This window comes from Diaporthe citri, assembly GCF_014595645.1.
Source record: "Diaporthe citri strain NFHF-8-4 chromosome Unknown scaffold_7, whole genome shotgun sequence".
Lineage (NCBI taxonomy): Eukaryota > Fungi > Ascomycota > Sordariomycetes > Diaporthales > Diaporthaceae > Diaporthe > Diaporthe citri.
Window position 1 is genome coordinate 4250093 of NW_025064852.1, and position 18498 is coordinate 4268590.

The 18498-nt window shown below is 46.7% G+C and overlaps 6 protein-coding genes across 6 annotated transcripts; 4 read left to right on the plus strand and 2 right to left on the minus strand.

Annotated features, from left to right (window-relative positions):
* Positions 1 to 85: 85 nt before the first annotated feature.
* On the minus strand, positions 86 to 619 carry INS49_014304 (uncharacterized protein; the record flags this gene model as incomplete). Its single annotated transcript, XM_043174995.1, has 1 exon — positions 86 to 619. The coding sequence occupies one exon, from the start codon at positions 617 to 619 to the stop codon at positions 86 to 88; it is 534 nt and encodes a 177-aa protein (XP_043021940.1).
* Positions 620 to 7804: 7185 nt separating this feature from the next.
* Positions 7805 to 8593, minus strand: INS49_014305 (uncharacterized protein; the record flags this gene model as incomplete). The annotated part of the gene is made up of 1 exon (XM_043174996.1): positions 7805 to 8593. The coding sequence occupies one exon, from the start codon at positions 8591 to 8593 to the stop codon at positions 7805 to 7807; it is 789 nt and encodes a 262-aa protein (XP_043021941.1).
* Positions 8594 to 8998: 405 nt separating this feature from the next.
* On the plus strand, positions 8999 to 9652 carry INS49_014306 (uncharacterized protein; the record flags this gene model as incomplete). Its single annotated transcript, XM_043174997.1, has 3 exons — positions 8999 to 9011; positions 9095 to 9430; positions 9513 to 9652. 3 exons carry the CDS (start codon positions 8999 to 9001, stop codon positions 9650 to 9652), a joined length of 489 nt encoding a protein of 162 aa, XP_043021942.1.
* Positions 9653 to 9682: 30 nt separating this feature from the next.
* On the plus strand, positions 9683 to 11120 carry INS49_014307 (uncharacterized protein; the record flags this gene model as incomplete). Its single annotated transcript, XM_043174998.1, has 2 exons — positions 9683 to 10377; positions 10427 to 11120. 2 exons carry the CDS (start codon positions 9683 to 9685, stop codon positions 11118 to 11120), a joined length of 1389 nt encoding a protein of 462 aa, XP_043021943.1.
* Positions 11121 to 13367: 2247 nt separating this feature from the next.
* INS49_014308 (uncharacterized protein) lies at positions 13368 to 14216 on the plus strand (the record flags this gene model as incomplete). Its single annotated transcript, XM_043174999.1, has 1 exon — positions 13368 to 14216. One exon carries the CDS (start codon positions 13368 to 13370, stop codon positions 14214 to 14216), a length of 849 nt encoding a protein of 282 aa, XP_043021944.1.
* A 2201-nt stretch (positions 14217 to 16417) lies between these two features.
* INS49_014309 (uncharacterized protein) lies at positions 16418 to 17051 on the plus strand (the record flags this gene model as incomplete). Its single annotated transcript, XM_043175000.1, has 2 exons — positions 16418 to 16546; positions 16608 to 17051. 2 exons carry the CDS (start codon positions 16418 to 16420, stop codon positions 17049 to 17051), a joined length of 573 nt encoding a protein of 190 aa, XP_043021945.1.
* Between the last annotated feature and the right edge of the window lie 1447 nt (positions 17052 to 18498).

An 18498-nucleotide genomic window follows, 5' to 3' on the forward strand; every position in this document is an offset into this window, starting at 1 on the left:
TACTCTCTCGAACTCCAGTCCTAAGTTGACTTCGAGGTTGGATGCCCATGGCTACTCCCTGCGACCAGCAGGACAGGGCTCCCACTCAAACCTCGCGGAAAAGACCCAGCTCATCCACAAGACTATTCACATCCTTCAGGTGGAAGGGCTTTCTCAACGCAGTAGTGAAGCCGAACTTGCGCATTCTGTCCCTGTCTTCTTTGAACAGCGTCCGAGTCCCGGCAGTAAGAGCCACAATAAAGCCAGGGTTCAATTTGTTTTCAGTTTCAAATGTGCGAATAAGCCTTGTGGCCTCAATACCATCCATGATAGGCATTGAAACATCCATCAGGATGCACTGAAAGACCTGATGCCTTTCCTTATACGCCTCGACTGCTTCTTCGCCGTTGACTACCAAGTCGCAGTTGTGACCCAACTGATCCATGAGCTTGGTGACAAGCATTCTCATGATCTTATTGTCGTCGGCGACGAGAAAATGAACTGGTTTGAATTTCCTGGTCGAAACTTGTTCGGAATCTGGCTGAGACTTGACTAAGACTTCTGCTTTCGGTGCTTCCGGGGTGTTGCACAGGCGTTGGCTTGTGTGTGGAGTCTCTTGTGCCTGTTCGTTTTCCGGCATCGTTTCGTGTCTGCTTTCCTCGAGTGGCTTGTGGGCGTGTTTGATGCCGAAGGTTTGTGGATTGTATTCACCATGAAAAGAGAATCAGGGTGGAAAGTGATTCGAATGCCGTTTTCTGCGGGTCTGGCCTTCGAAATGGCTGCAGCCTGCTTGCACTGCCAGTGGCAGCTCCTCGAACCGCGGCATTTTCATCATTTGCGGGCCTTTTCTGTGGACCTACGCACCCCGCAGTTTTCTCTGCTCCTCGGCTCACAAGCTTATCCAGACACCAGGGGCATAACTCCCCCGTCGTTCTTGACGGCCGGACTTGGTTCAAGAAGAAATGTGTCAAATTCGCTCATTGGTCTCGAGGCTGATTCAATGATGCAGACAATGCCGAGCTCCTGTCATGGACCACGCTGGAGTCTCACTAAGTATCTGAACTAAGTCAGTGCAGGAGTTAATGCAGGTGGTTTTCAATATGAGTCTCCTGACGTCTCACACCGGAAGTTGGATCACCTTCATATGCCCGCAGAGACTCTGGGATGTCTTCATACGTATTTTCCCAGGCTCGCATCTTATTTTCCATATCAAAGAATTCTAAGTGCCGGGTGGAGCTTTCACAATCTTCTGAAAGCGTATCAAGTAAGTCAAGCGGCCCACATGTGGACCACCCTCCCATTTGGACCACTTTTCACACCAAAAGGCTAATATTTATCTCCACCAATTTAATAGCTATAATTTTAAAAATAACACCACATATAAACTATATATACAAAACCGTATTATAAAAGTATAAATATTCTAAGTGTTTTCTTTATTATTTTATATAAAATATAATTTACAAGACCTTTATATTTTAAATAATTATATCTTTTAAAGTATAATAAATATAAAGCTGGAAATAAAGATATATATAATATGAATATATTTATTTTAAATAAAAATACAACTCAAATTTAAGAAATTCTCAATAAATAAATATTATCTTTGTTGAATGGCCTTTGCCATATGGCTGTGTTTGTACGTACGTACGGTATTCGTTCAATTTGGTTCTGTCTTCGTTGTTCTATCTAAGTTATGAAACAAGGGAGCAGATGGGTGCTGTGCGGGGAAGTACCGCACGACACCCTAAGGTAGGATTAGTCATCCCCACCCGCTGGCATATCTCCGTGCGGTCAGCTCCAGTGTTATTCCAACAATCTTAAATAATAACCTTTTAATATTATATTACATATATTATTAAATAATGTAATTTAATATAATTTAAGGTAATATTACTATTATATGTATTATATATAAATTAAGGCTATAGGAAAGGTCTTATAAAATTACAGATTTTATTTAACTTGAAAAATAAGAATTGAGCTTTTATCATATAAACTTTTATTAAGGAAATTATATTATTTTTATATATTTTAAATCAATTTATTTTATATATATATTTAATACTTGCATGTATATAAAAAACACCTCTTAAATCTATATAGTTTATTTAAATATTTATATAAATATTAATAATGTTGAGGAATATTATATAATAACGTGTAAATCTTGATAGCTTAGTTTATATAAATATATGCTTTTATTAGAATTATATATATACTATTTGGATTTTTTCTTATATTTAATTTATAAATATCTAGCCGTATATAAAGTTTCATTATTATATGTTTTTGATAAAGATATAAGTGTTTAAAAAGCTAGCCTTTTGGTGTGAAAAGTGGTCCATATGTGGGCCGCTTGACTTATCTCCTCGTCTTCTGGGCTCCACTAGGGAAGTAGTCTTTTGCATAGGATCTTAGCAACAACGTGATATGCATTCTTCTTTGCGTAGAGAACGGCTTCAAGGGGTTGCTTGCGGTCCTGATAGGCTATCGACTTGCTATAGGCAAGAAGTAACTTAACTATATCCTTGCGACTATATTTCGCTGCACCTTAAAGTGCTATGCGACTGTATATAGCTATACCCGCCGCGTAAGGATCGGCGCCCTGGCTAATCAGGTATTCCATTATCGGTATAAATCCCTAAATAAACGCAATTTCCAGTGCTATTGCTCTCGAATTTATGGCTGCTAGCGCATTAATATTTGCTTCCATATTGATAAAGAGGGTGACTAAGTCCATATTTTGCTTATTGACTGCATGCTGAAAAGCTGTCTTCAGCAGAATGGTAGGGGCCTCGTCAAAGCTCACAACATACCTTAACGGGGCAAAACAGAAAGGCTGAGATGGATACAGGTCCATTGCATCAATCATTGTTCCTATATCAAGTAGGAACCTAACTATCCTAGGGTATGCGATGTAAACCGCTGTTTGCAAAGCCATGGGACACCAGTCTGGGCGATCATCATGGCTCAGAATATATTGCCAACAATCCAGTTGTTTTAGTCGTTAAAGTATTAATAGGTAGCCTTAGCAGGATGTTACTAATACTGTTTAGCCATCAGGTTTATAATGCTGTGAAAGAAGCAGATTGAATATCTCTTCAGCGGTGATTTCTGGCAGTATCATAGCGGCGGCTATTAGTAGTGAACACCTCGTGTTTGGGTCGTCCATTCCGCAGTATTTAATCCAGAAGTCCAGATATCCTGAGTTACGTTCATCTTTGTTTGTACCCGGTGGCCGAATCGTGTTTACGCTGCACGTCAAAATCTCTTTCAGAAGGAACATGGGAATCAAGCCACTGCTTCGCATACAGTCTTGACTGTGTTTAATGAGTATTCGGAGAATATCGGCACGACTAGCGCGAGCTGCCATTGCAATAGCAGTACTCTCCCAGTCTTCGTGCCTGTTTGATATGTTCCGCCGAGAGATGAGGACTCGGAGATCGTCCATCTTAAGATAGTCGGCGTGTTGGCGGTCTTCCTCCTCATGCTCGTAATGGGTGGAGTAATAGATTTCTTTGTCTCCTGATACGACTCGAGCAATCACATGGCATAGCCCTTTGGAGTCATAGGCATCTGGTTGACCATTGAGAACATATCGAACTACTTCCGGGCATGCCAAGGCGAGTAAGAGCCGAATAGTCGACATTTTAGTGATTGGAGGCTCGGAAGACCTAGCAGCAAGTATCAGCTTTATCTGCACACTCCTTGAGAGTTGATAGATCTTGGAGCTATACTTCTTCCATTTGCAAAGCATGCACAGGAAGTCTGATGGCATTAGTGACATACCAAATGAGAATAGCGCCAGAATCATGTCTTTGTATTCGTTCTGAATAGCCCTCTGGAGGACGGCGAGCCTATTCTAGAGTACGGCAGTTGTTTGCTTAGGTGCCTTTGCAAGTAATGCATGAATGAACCGCCTGGATCTTGCTTGCCCTGATCCCCCCCCCCCTGAAGTCGTATATGATAATGTTTGATTGAGCTGATGAAGAAAAGTTCTCTACCGGTTAGTTCACAGTCTGCTGAAAGGAACTGAATTGCTGAAATCCACCGTGAATAATGGATTGCGCATTCTAGCGCGGTCACCGCTAATGGTTCATGCGATCCAGAACAACCAGGGAAGCCGTCAAGTTGATAGAGCCTCGCGCGGTGATTGATGTCAGCATCATGTTTGAGTAGTATTAAACCCAATGCTCGGGTTACTTCGGGCCGCTCTTCGGAGAGAGCCAATATATGAAGGGGTGAGAAGTCCCAGCCGTTGAGATCCTGATCATTTGGGCTGTTTGGAGACGCTCCCAGCCTTAGGAAAAGAGGGATAGCATTTGCATGTTTGTTACGGCCTGATGAACGAGCAGCTGTGTTGCAGGCAAATGAGAGTGGTGACCTAAGCTTGGGAATAAAGCTAGTGATGGGAGCCCTATATTGGAATAGAAGATAAATTACTTCCTTGTTACAAGCTTTAGCCGCAGTAAGCATTGCCTTTAAATTAGCTTTGGCGTTGCGCTTCAGTAAGCAGTGAATAAGTGAAAGTTTTAGTGAAAGTTTTTCGGTAGATTATCTTTGATTTGAATATGCTACTAGGAGTGGGGTGACTTGTTTAAATCCTAGAAAGTTACTTTGAATGCCTTCACCCAACTTGGATGCTGCGATGGCAAAGTTAATTACCCGTTCAGGTTGAATACAGATTAGATTTTCCGCGATGTCGTGACACTTTGCATTGATAATCCATAGCAGATCGCTGTTTAAAATACATAGGTCTTTTCTCAGCAAAGAGAGAATTAATTTCTTAGGACTGTGTATCTCCCCTACTTGCTGTCTTGATATCCCACTGTAGCGGCTGCAAATCGCAACTAATAGTAATGAAATAACATAACGGCAGTCGTGACTGTTGAACAACTGTACGGGTTGCGTTGGGTTTGCTCCAAGGACAAGGGATAGGTCCAGCATGCTATGGTTACATATGTCTATTGATTCTTTTAATAGTCTTTTAGTGATTGCTTAGATAATCTTTAAATCGATCACGGCCAGCACATCTTCGAGGCGAGGAAGGATAGTATCCCATATGGGTGTGTTTATAATCAAGGCCATTGCTTCGCAGCCGGTATTACCTAGAGATTGGTTGAACAGCCCGTATAGCAGGTTAACAAGATTTTGTGCAATGGCTGTATGGATGTGTGATCCGCTGAAAGACCTTGGGACTCCATTTTGATGAATGAAAACTCTATTATGAAATTCTTTAAGGGTGTCCTAAGGTTTAGCTGGTGAGGACTTCTTGTGGCCCGCGCGAGGCATCGGCATTTCTTTACCTTGATCAGTTCGTGATAAAGGTAATTTATGCCTAAATGTATTGAAAACCTCATGGAACCTTTTGTCTTGCTCATATGATGGAAGGAAGAATCTTGCTAAGGTAATGAGTAAGTACCTAGGGGAGCTCCGGGTTCTCGAAGGGAATCCATATACCTATGAACTGGCCAACTAACAGCTCGACCTTCATCCACTGGGTAGTCCGTGGCCAAACACTCCCAGCTGACGTAAGATGTAGGTTGAGTTTCTCCAGCCTCATCTATGCCATCTTTTCCCTAGAAGGTCGGAGCTAAAGCGATTGGTTACTTAGGGGCGGCGTACGGACTTTAATAAGATAATAGCTAAGCTCTGGTGGTATTTATGATGGAGCTATTGCTTTAGTAAGAACAACGCTATACTTGAGGCTTTAGATGAAAGATTAACGTAGTTGGTAGGCGAGTGTGGGCGTATTGTATTTATTGATGGCTTTGGCAACTTTTCTCTCGTTAAAAATGAAGCCATTTATTAATACTTGATTGGTTGGTTTACCTGCCTTTCGATGTTTATTGATGAGATGGCTGATAACCTTTTATTTCGGTTTGTGGAGGCTGTTATGGTACTTTTAGTGCTTGAGTTTTGTTTCTAATTGGGATTTGCTATTGCTAGGTTAGGTTGTTTAGGGCAATGGCAAGGCTTGGCTTCTTACCTTATACACACCCTAAACGGATCTTCCGCTAGTCCTTGTCTCATTTGCTGTTAAGTCTTGCCATTTGCTAGATCCTGGAGGATGCGGGCTTTCAGCTGGTCCCAATTAATTGCATTCCTTGACGCAGCCATGTTGTATGATAAGGTGCGATTGTGGTTATTGTGGAGCAATGGTTTTAAGGATTTGAGAGTAGTTCAACGAGATAGGCTTAGTGGAGATGTTGGGTGAAGCAGGAATGAACTGTAATGCAACGAAGAGTGCAGTAGAGTGGGGTGTCCAGCCTTAAAAGTATCTCTCTCCTGAAAGGTGCTGCCAAGCATTTGATTGGAGGTTGCCAAAATCTGATTTACTTGTCAGGCCACCCCCAGCATAACCACGCAAGCGAGATCTGGTTTTTGGGGCTGCGTGTGCTTACGAGCCTCGATGACTGACAAAGCAAAAAACCGCCGACAGATCCCCGGCGAGCCCGTATTTGTGAGAATTTAGAATTGGGCGCGCGAACACGCTCAGGTGCCACACCTCTATTTCTGGCATTATTATTTCCATATCTCTCATTGGATCTCACCAATTTCACACCACCTCTTCTTCAACCCTGAACAGCCACACAGGCGCAATTCCCACATTGGAATAGCAGATGGACGCGAGGTCGTTACACAGCATCAAATGTGAGCTTCATTGTGGAATCTGATTGACGGGTTCCATTTTCTCATGCTGACTGGGAAACAATGGCATGCGATTGGTCTTCGTCATTTTCCCACTGTTGCCTGTTGACTTTGAGGCTCATTTCTATCTCCTCCAAATGTCTGCTTTAATTGTGTCCAGGCCCTGTTCAACCTCTTTTGAAAAGGCGTAGGCCGGACTTCAACTCTTCAACTTGCCAAAAACTTTTTACAAAACTTAGACCGTGAAGAACTCATCCATTTTATATACGACTATTCCACCGGTGCTGACTCGGGTGAAACTGTGAAATAATTCTCTTCTCTCACAAATGTCGATTTCGCTCGAGGCAATCTTTGGCGCCATCGCCATCTTCGTCGCACTCCCTTCGGCCATTGTGATTATCATGAGATCCATGACACATCGACGGCGGCAGCATATTCTGCCTGTGGTTCAGCCTCGCCCAGGTCAGTTTGTCGGGACCCATACGGGCTCATGAGACCCATAACTAACATTTTGCGACATGCAGGCCGCCACGCCAATTCGTCACAACTTCCGCCTGCCTTTCGCATCATTGCACAAGTAGAAATGTTACTCCATCCCAGTCGATAATTTGATCGGAGGGGAAGGAAAATACCTGGGCAGTGACACTAGTCATCGATGAGTTCTTCTAAGCCGTGGGGGACCAAATGAAAGAGCGGGTGCGAGAAATCTTCCGAGACGGTGATTGAGTTGTTTCCTAACCCTTAGAAGACTACAGACTTCAAAGGACCCCGTCTTGTTCAGTCGAGGTCTTGGATGAACGGTATGTGATATAATCGAAGAAGACTGAGGGGATGTCTATTCAAAATGTATTATAGAACCTTGACTGTTCAGTTCAAAGAAAGACAAACAAGGGAGTGTATGGAATATCATGACATCAACTAGTGTTTTCCATACATATGTACTTAAGCAAAAGTGTTTGTTAGTGGCCCAATATCTACCCCTATCTGTTTCTTATGTAGCTGGCCCGGGCACATATAAAGCCACTGCAACTGTTTTCAAAGGCCGCACGTCACCACTCATGCCGCATGCTGGTGAGATCCACCTATGATCTCAGCTTGATTCAACGGTTTAGCTCATCTTCTGTCTCATCAATGGCGGAGATTCACGCTAGCGAGACACCGCACCAAATTACTCAGAGTCATCCATCGGCTCCTCATCCATTGCCTCCCCATCCTTAGACACGAATCTGACATCCACCCGCGCACTAACGGTGATTGTGCTTGGTTCCAACGCAGGGCCTTCAATCGTTACTCCCTGGTCCGTCTGCACGGTAGCCCGTGAGGTCCAAGCCTGCGCGGGAGCCTGAGCCAGCGGACCCGCTCGCCGCGCCGTCTGCTTCGTGCGTCCGGAGTGGGCGATGTTAGCAGGGCCGTCCTCGACCTTTACGGCGACGACCTCGCGCCCGACGACGCCCGCATAGTCCTCTGCCTTCTGCACCGCGTCCTTCATGGCATTCACGCGGGCCTCGCGGCAGATGGCCGCGTGGGTGGCGTCCGTCAGACGCCACTCGGTCTGCGTGATGCTCACGTTCTCCATGGCTGACAGCTCGTTGGCGAGCCGCGCGAGGAGCTCCAGGTCGCGGAAGATGACCTCGGCCGTCGTGGTGGCGGTGTATTCCTTGGGCGAGGTCTTGAGCTCCCTGCCATTCTTGGCCCTGGGGATGAAGGTCGAGGTCTCCGGGGCGGACGCGGAGAAGGCGGTGATGCCTGCTGATGGGTGAGGATATAGACCGTCCTCTGTCTTTTGGGCGAAGCGGCGGAAGGTGTTGATCATGGTCTCGGTGGTGCTGCTGACATTAGAGGATGCGTCAGCCTGAGAAGTGGTTGTTGAGGAGACTTCGATGTGGAGTACTCCGCGCTCTGCTGTGCGGAACACAGAAGCGGACCCGTTGACGTGGATTTTGAGTTGAGGGATCATCGTGAAGCATCACTGGTTTCAGACTGGGAAACAGTGATGACAATGATGAAGTAAGAAGAAGTACAAATCCAAGACGGTGTTTTTAAGGATTCTGGCTTTCCATGTTCCTCACGAGAATCTCTTGGCTTGAATGGGTTAGGCTGCGGCGTTTAGCGCTGAGTTCTGCCTGATCCCACGAGGCGCAGCGATACCACTTAACTGTGAATCAACCAACACACCTGTGCCTGGGCAAGGAACTCGAGAGTCACTTTTCAGTGTTTAAGCTGCTTATCAGATAACGCCGCTTGTTTTGGAAGAAACACAACCAACACGCATAAATCAGAAAATGTCTTGGCGTCCCAAATTTGCCCAACCAAGCCCTATGCTGATACATAGATTTATTATATTTCCTTAATACATGATACGATGTCTTCATTTCGTAAGGAACTGTTACTCACTGCATAATTAAGCGTAGCTGGGATAGCTGCGAAGCATTTTGCGGAGACGACGCTTCGTGCTTAGTCTTGCACGCCGAGAGATCGGAAGATGAGGATAGTCCGGCGATCCACTACGGCGTGATTGCTTCTGCGAACCAGCTGATGAGAGATGCGTTGATCCGCGACGGGTTGTCTGCGGAGGAGGACATTTTGTGCTTTGAGATGGAGGCCGCAGGGTTGATGAATCACTTTCCATGCCTGGTGATCCGCGGCGTGTGTGACTATGCGGATACGCACAAGAATAGTGTATGGCAGGGATATGCGGCTATGGCGGCTGCGGCTTATGCAAATGATTTGCTCGGCACCATTACACCGAACAAGATCGAGGCAGAGAGGAGGCTGAGCGAGGTTCTCGCGATTGGTTAGTAGTCGCAGTTCTTCCAGCAACGCTGCACGGGTGGTGATACACCCAATGACGGTCGCTAATGCTCAGAAATTCCCAGTAGTCAATGAACGGGTAGAAGATGTGTACGCCCTGGCAAAAGTTACGAACACAGGCATAGCGGGGCTCCAGGCAGATAGCCATGCTGAGCGCATCAGGACCTGGCTTTCGCCGCCCGACCCTTCGGAAACCCAAAATTAAGCTCTTAAGCGACGCCAGCAGGGCTTAGGCATGTGGCTGGTTCAATGCGACAAGTATGCAGCCTGGAAGACCGAGGAGAACTCGTTTATATGGCTCTACGGAATCCCAGGGTGCGGCAAGACAATCCTCAGCTCGACCGTCATTGAGGACTTGGGACGGAGCGAGCCTTCTTCTCTGTCCTTCCTTTATCACTACTTCGATTTTAGCAATGTACGAAAGCAGTCTCGTGAGAACGCGGTCCGTTCGCTCATTAGCCAGCTTTACGACAAGAAGCCAAACGTTCGAGAACACCTAGACTCACTGCACACCTCCTGCCATAGCGGCAACCAACAGCCGAGCGATCAAGCGCTACGTAGGGCGTTCCAGAGCATGATCCAGGATACCGGCGAGATTTGGATCGTTCTTGATGCACTTGACGAGTGCCAGAATCGGAATGAGTATTCGGATCTGAGCCTACTCGAGTGGTTCGAATTTCTTCAAGGGGAGCAAGGCAATGTGCACCTGCTTGTCACGAGCCGCCCAGAGCAAGACATTGAATCGGCCATCGACAGATATCGGGGTAGCATTAAACATTCAATCTCGATCCAAAGCGACTTGGTGAAAGGGGACATCAAAGCTTATATCCGTGCAAGGCTCATAGGTAACAGTGAACTACGCAGATGGCGGTCAAACATACCTGTGCAAAATGAGATTGAAGCGGTCCTGATAGAGAAGGCTGACGGAATGTAAGTTCTGCTTTTGAAATCCTGTTTGCCATGCGCTGAGACTCCCCAGGTTTCGCTGGGTACAATGCCAGCTTGATGACCTAGAACATCGTTTTACCCGTCGATCTGTGAGAACAGCTCTTGCGTCGCTACCAAGGACTTTAGACGATACGTACGCACGGATCCTACAGAACATACCCGAAGACTATAGGGAGCATACGAAGCGAATGCTACAATTCCTGACCTATTCCGAGCATCCCATGACATTCCGTGAGCTTGTCGACGCTCTTGCGGTTGAGGTGGAGCCGAGGCGTTCATTTGACCCAACCGACAGGATGCCTGACCCGGCGGAGGTCACGAGATATTGTTCCAGCCTGGTCATGGTCATCTCAGGAGATAAGCTTCCTTTTTCCATTCGTTTTCCGATGTCGAGCCGTCTCAGCACGAGCACGTATACTAGAAGTATCGAATGGGATACAGACGACTTTTGGGAAAATGAGATCCAGCTTTCTCACTTTTCCGTAAGGGAGTATCTCACCTCAGAGAGACTTCCAGAATACTTAGCCAAGGACCTTGAAAACATCGCTGCCAGGGCTGCTATTGTCCAGGTCAGCCTAGCATATCTCCTGGGCATCGACCACAACCGTTCAAGAAGGAAGATCGCGCGGAAATTCCCGTTTGCTGACTATGCGGCACGATACTGGGCAAGCCAAGCGGCGATGGTGGAGGCATTCAGTCAGGAGACGCGACGGCTTATACAATAGTTCTTCAAGTGCACCAGCGCCTTGCAAACTTGCTGTCGGCTGTACTGTATTGATCAATACTTGGGAGATCTTGTTGAAAGGAGTGATGTACCCCCATCTCCTTTATATTATGCATCATCAATGGGGCTTTTTCATTCTTGTCAGCTTCTTCTTGACAACGGCGCCGAAGTCAGTGCCCAAGGAGGAGTGCTGGGCAATGCACTACAGGCTGCTGCGCATAAGGGCCATACGGAGATTGTCAAAATGCTTCTTCAGCATGGTGCGGATGTAAATGCACAAGGAGGAGGGCTGGTCAACGCACTCCAAGCTGCTACAGAAAGCGGCGAGACGGAGATTGTCCAAATGCTACTTGAGCATGGTGCCGATATACATCCACGGGGAGGAACCGGAGGAAACGTCGGCGCACTCTGGGCTGCTTCATACGGGGGCCATACGGATATTGTCCGGATGCTTCAGGATAGGGATGCCACGTAAGTCCATGTATCCACTGAAGCACCTCCCCCCTTCGCCCACACACGACCACGTATTACAAACCGTTTGAATGACCTGTTCACCTTATGCGATTCAGACCCGGTGTACTAAATCCGGCGACTTGGAAACAGTGGTTTCAGACCTTCTACGATTGATTGAGACTTGATCATGGGTATGAACGTGCGCGAAGGGGGTCGTGCTTGGGTGGGTACATGGACTCAAGCGCGCTCCAGGCTGGTTGAAAAGAGTGCCGTTTATGAAGATGTATAGGGTCGCCAATGCCCTTGAAAGAGACAATTGCAATTTCCTGCAATCTAGAATGATATCACGTATGTACTTTCAGCAATCCAGGACATGATATTTGTAAATACTTCAGACTATGTAGATCAAGACTTATTTGATATTCATTTTATGTATTCAATCCAGGTGCAAAATGAGAGAGGCTTTAATTAAAAAAAGCCACCAACTTTAACAAAATCTACAATTCAGCTCAAATACTAAAGCAACTGAGAAGTTAACACTAATAACACAAACACATGATTTTGTTAAGAGCTTAGAATAACTAAAACTGTATATAATATTATACATGATATCCTTTATCTTTTATAATAATAATAGTTATAGCCTTTAAAGGCTTTTATTCAAATTTTGATGCTTCAATCATTTACAGGGACAGATGGGACAAGGCTGTTGTTGACTCTAAACCCACAAAGCTAGTCGGAGGCGGGGGAATGTGGTGAGACGGCGCCCTCTGCCGCTACACTACAGCATAGGTTTCCAAAAGGTCAGCTTAGTCTAGAACGGTTTCAGAGAATAGAGTGTGCTCTATATAATTTTGCCGTCATATGAAGGACATTTGCTCGGTCCGTTAAATTAGGCAGCGATGTTGCAGTTGGCCAGGCGGCTTGCCAGGCATGTTTGTCACAACTGGAACCAGAGAGCAGGCAATCCACGTGCCATCGCTCATGTGAATACTTAGCGAAAAGACAAGACCGGAAGTTAATCCACCGTACTCGGCATTAAGAAGACCCCAACGCATGTACGGACAATGTCGGCACAGCTGGGCTCTGGCTCGGCACCGATATCGGCATATCGGCAGGGATCTCTATCGATAAGAAAGCCCACGAAGCTAAGCTGCCTAGCTTTGAGGCCGGCAAAATCACAGCCACGACCTCAACTCCAATGCCGTAGTAGGCAGCCCTCACACTCGCTGGCCATTTGGGCCTGTTGGACTTTCCGTCATGTTCAAGGCATGTGGTCTGGATTTGGGCGTCTGTCGCCTCCACGTCCACTCAATACGGGCACTTTGGGGACCTAGAGTGGCTCGCTCCTTCACTACTACCCTCAATGTCTCCGAACATCAACGCCTAAAATTCTCTCGCAGGTATGGTCACCAGGACGAGAACCGCAAACTTAACCCGCCGACGATCGAAACGAGCAAGCTACAAAGCCACAAAGTGCAAGACACTACCCCACCGAGCACGCAAGCGAGCGAGCGAGAGGTACACCCAGTGACAGAGGTGCGCGAGCACTTTGAGGATCGAGGCCAGGAGAGCTGCTGAAAATATATGTCTTCAGGATGAAATTGTCGGGGACACCTCTCTGCCCATAGCGCGGGACGGCGAAAAGGAAGCACCATCGGACAATACCCACGGAGATTCAAACGTCCCACAGGGTCAGACTGCTTGGGAGAGCGAGCCTGCAAATGACGACCAAGGCAAGCTGAAAGAAGTACCATGGAGGGGCAGAATGGGCTCTTTTCTGCGGGAAATCACCATGCCGCAGGATTTCCACGAGCACCTCCATGCAAGCCTCCTAAAGAATATCATGCGGAGTGGACCCGTGCTGCGCGGCATGCCAGTCTATGACCGAACATTCGACGCGGTCCGGTCGGGCAGGAACCTTTTCATGAAGTCGGCACTCCCAGCCCGATCGCTGCAATACCTATTACCTGTCATCCAAACCATCCTCGATTTCGGGGTCTGGAGGCGCAGGCGCAAGGTCAAGGCCGATGATCAGCTGCCGTTCCGTCCTTCAACACTACTGGTCCTATGCCCCACTCTAGGAGGCGCCCAACACGTGCTGACGATGGGCACAAGGCTCATAGGAGGCCACGATGCTGGAGTGGACATGATGGTTTTGAGTGACCCTACTGCCAAGCAAATGAATGCGTTTAGGATCCGAGGACCCAACATTCTCATGTCCACGCCGGAATGCATACTCCAATGGCTTGCGCTGCCCCATGCCAAGATACCCCTAAACGAAGCGCTGCAGGACGTGCAAACGCTTGTCATCGATGGCCTAGCATCTTCTCTACGACAGGAGGAATTCCTCGAGTTGCTCAAGGAAGTCATGAAAGATCTTCCCTTGCACAAGAAGACTCAGCGCGTGATCATTTCTGACGACCATGATCCGCAGCTTGACGAGCGTCTGACAAGCCTGGTCCTGCACGGTGGTAACGAGCTCGTCCAAGAGCCGCGGCTGGAAGAGATCATGGAGATGAAACGAGCGCAAGACAAGAAGAGGCAGCAGAGGGAAAAGTCCCGACGAGGAGCCAAGAGAGGGAAGGGAAGACGGTCGCGTCCCAAGAAGCGGGGTGTCGGAAAAGCCAATGAGAGGTTCTAGGTTCTTTCTGGATACCGAATAGCAACACTGAAGGGTTGGAACAGGGGATATCGGTCATCTCGCTGTGGAACAGCTGGAAGCCTGCCCTGTCCCCCCAGGCATCGTGCTCGCAGTTGCACGCATTCCGGCCCAAGAAGCCCGCCTGACGAGTGCAGACTCCTCAGGAGCCCAAATCATCAGGTGCATTTCTCGATCTCACGGTATCGGTCTCCAAGACGGCATGAGCACATGCCAGAACAGCCGGCGAATATTCCGAGGACCCGTCACTCGTTTTTTTGCGTGTGCAAATATACGGTCGCGTCGAGCTGAACTTGCCTCGAACCAGTGTACAAGTGGTGGCATGAGTTGAGAGTATTGGCGTTTCGAAGTTTCGAATCGCCGATATGTCAACAGCACTTTGTGTTCAGGTGCACTTCGTGGTGGGTCTTGAGGTTTTGCGGCTTAGTGCAAGCCGCTAGGCCAGCTCGTGAGAACTTGGAAGAGAAGGCCTCGAGTGAACTTCCGAGGTAGAAGATACAATGGCCATGGCGGTTACATCCGTGCTCCAGAAAGGTCCTCCGAGGATGATTTTGGTGGCGGTGGGGTCCTCAGTTCCATGTGGAAGGACCAGCGCCCTGGCCTAGGGCTGACTCGGCTCGACCCATGTGCGACAACGCAATCAGCTGGCTGCCAAAATACCAAGAAACAAGCTAAAGGCATTTGTTTCATGGCGGAAACAATTAATTGGGAGGTGCAATTCGGTTTTGGCTGGTTCGGAGCCGCAGATGGTCGCGATGGTGGCCGGGCTGACAGACCGAGGAGCGTGACAAGGTCCGTTCCTGGGCCGCCGAATCCACCGCCGGGTCGTTGCCCGCAACGAGTATTGGGAAGCTAAGCTTTTTGAAGGCTATGAAACGTGGCATCCACGTCAGCCGTTCGATTGGGGCCGAGATCGTTCGACGGCCCGCGGGGGCGGTTGTGTCTGTCGTCTCATACTCCTCCCGGGAGCTGTTGGTAGACTGGCTCTGGCTATGTGCTCGAGACCTTGGGCTTTTCGATCTTAGCACTGGTTCTGTTACTTCCTGCCACGGTCACAGTGACTGGGTGCGATGTCACCAGTCCATTGGATGCACCAAAGGACAGCCCATGGCAAGCTGTGTGAGGGAACCACCGCGACTCAGGGCACGGAATAGAATAACCCATTCACCAACACATATACATCTCCGTCCTATCTCAGCCTCTGGGATATCAGTCCAATTTTCCTACCACAATCTCACCAGCCGGCGCGATGGCCAATTTGGGAGAGTGGGGGGCACGAAAGCCCCCGTGATCCCAGGTTCAACCCGCCGGCCACCAGCAAAACCCTGATGAAGGACCTGGCCGTTCAGTCGGCTGGCCACGGAGGGGTTTTCCGATCATCTAGATCAGGTCTTTTTGTGATCCAGCCCTACCTACCACTCATTCTACCGAAAGGACTGGCGTCGTATGGCCTCACCACCCCACCCCCCCCCTTCGCCTATCCCCCTTTTCCTTTTTCCGTTGACGGTTTGAGGTGATGATCCTACGGTTAGCCTCGCTGTTTGCACTTAGGCTAAAGCAGCAGTCGGCTGAGATGACTGTGACATTGGTGAAAACAGTTTCCTTGTGTTTTGGCCGTCTTCTTTGCAGCTCGTGGCCCTCACGGCTGTATCGAGGTAACCCTACTCAGAAGCTCTCTTGTCTCCCATAGGCATCTGCTGTAAATACCACGACTTGCGCCAATTAGGGATACCGTGCCACCCACCACCGCGTTTGGCCTATCCCCGAGCCTAAAACATGTGTCGAATAGTCGAATATGGCCGAGTTTCGTTTCACACTGGCACGCACTGACAAGATGCTGGGTCGACGTGTGACTGGTCTTGGCCAGGGGTATGGCCACAGCGAGAGAACCACAATCGTCTTATTCGATGGCGGCCCTGGGCCTGGGCCATTGCACATTGACCCACGGCGCGAACACTCAAGGAGGTGCAACATCCAGGTCGATATAATTCCACGAACTCCGTGATCTTGGCTTATTTGATTTCTCCCCACTGCTCTGTTCTGTGCCAGACATTAATGTACTAGTTGTCGCCCTGGTGGCCTACATTCGTTTCAAATCACACTCCTTCATTTCAACGTATAGCCGTCAGTTTGAACATTGTCCTGGAATTACCCGCACAACAAATATGCATTCCCATACCATCATGACCGGTCTCACAGCCCTTGCATCCCTAACAAAAGCCGCCGTCCTCCACCCCCGCGCCGGCTCCGACCCAGGCGTAGACCTAACCAACGCCTCGGACAAGGAAGCAACCTACTTCTTCTGCAACAACGTCTCCAACGGCGACGGCACAGCCGACCCCGGGGATCCCCTGCACGAACCTGGTGACAAAGGTGGCCGTGAAGCCCTCGCAGACGGCGTCCGTGTCCCTCGGCGCGGACTTCAAGGGCCGCATCGTGCGCGCGACGGACACGCCCGCCACGTGGGTCGAGGTGCAGATCAAGGCGGCCGACGGCAACGCGTGGGGGGACGTCAGCCTGCAGACGGGGTGCGACGGGGCGGCGACGGTGGCGCCCACGGACGGGGGCGGGAGTTCTAAAGTTGGGTTTGAGGACGGGGGCGTTGTTGCCGGCGCGCCTGAGGGGGCTAGGACGACGCGCGAGGGCGATGGGGAGACGGTTATTGCTACGCCTTGGAGCGTGGGCAAGGTCCTTAACCAGGAGGCTGTTGACTACCTCAAGGACAAGGTCGGGGTTAAGAATGCGTATATTGATAACCTGTCCGGGACGGATGTTGCTGTTAGTTCGAATAATCGGTTGGCTGTGGTTATGTACTAGAGGTAGGGCGTGCTGGCGTGGGTTTATAAGTGTATTCTGGCATGTGTATAGAGTCGCCGCGGAATTAACTATCTTCTCAACGTGTTAGAAACTGAGATTGAATCTCAATGTCTCAATGAACTTGTTCTCGTTGATGTCGGAATTGCCCGACCTTCTTGGCGGAAATTCATCTTCACCAAGGCGCAATACAAGTCTCTGGACATGGCTTTAGCCCCATTTTTGTATATACATATGTATCATGGTTCAGACACCAGAGACTACGTGTGCACCCCGGCTCAATTGGAAAACATGAGTACTTGTTGAGAGCAGGGTTGATATTAGTTAAATTAGTTTAGTTAATTTTAAAAACTAACTAAATTAGTTTAGTTAATTTTAAAAACTAACTAATTTATTTTAGTTAATCTTATTAACTAAAACTAAATTAATTAATTAAAAAACTAACTAAATTAACTAAAAAACTAAGAAAAAAAGCGGGGCTAATATTAATTAAAGTTTTAAAAATATTTAAATAATTATAAGCCTATTAAATACTAAGAAGAATATTAAGAAAATATTAAAAAATATTAAAAAATATTAAAAGAATTAAATAAATAAATAAAAAACTTAAAAAAAGTCGTTTTTAGGGTGATTTAAATCCTTAGCTACTAGCATATTATACGGCATATAATTATAAGCAAGGGATTTACATTGCATTTATATATTATGAGATTAATAGGCATTATTACGATTATCACGGGTAATTATTATAAATTTTATTAATGCTATATACTATTATACTATATATACTATAAAATTATGAAATATATATAATTTGGCTTTCTTATAAGTGCGTGTAATATATAATATGTAGTATATAATATATTTATGCCCCTCCTTTTCCCCCTTACCCTTAGCGTAACCATTTATATAAAGCAATTAGTTTCTTAGTAAGTTTTTAGGCTAGCTATATAAAAAATATATAGTTAAATTACTCTTTTCTTTTATATTATATATATAATATTTATAAAATAGCTTATTTTTTTAGAAAAATAAATATTTTAAGATTTACTTTATATAAAGATATTAAATATATATTTATAAAATTATATAAGAATTTTAAAATGTATTCTAGTTATAATAATGTTATTTTTATATTTATATATAATTATTTAAAAATACTAAAAATACTTTTTTATTATATATATTAAAATTTATATATTTTTATAAATACTTTAATTTTAAAAGTAGCTATAGGGCTTATTTAAGCTTATTTGCCCCTGTAAATACTTTAACTTTAAAAGTAGTTATAGGACTTATTTAAGCCTATTTGCCCCTGTAAATACTTTAACTTTAAAAGCAGCCATAAGGCTTCTTTAGGCTTATTTGCTCCTATAAATACTTTAACTTTAAAAGCAGCTATAGGGCTTATTTAGGCTTATTTGCCCCTGTAAATACTTTAACTTTAAAA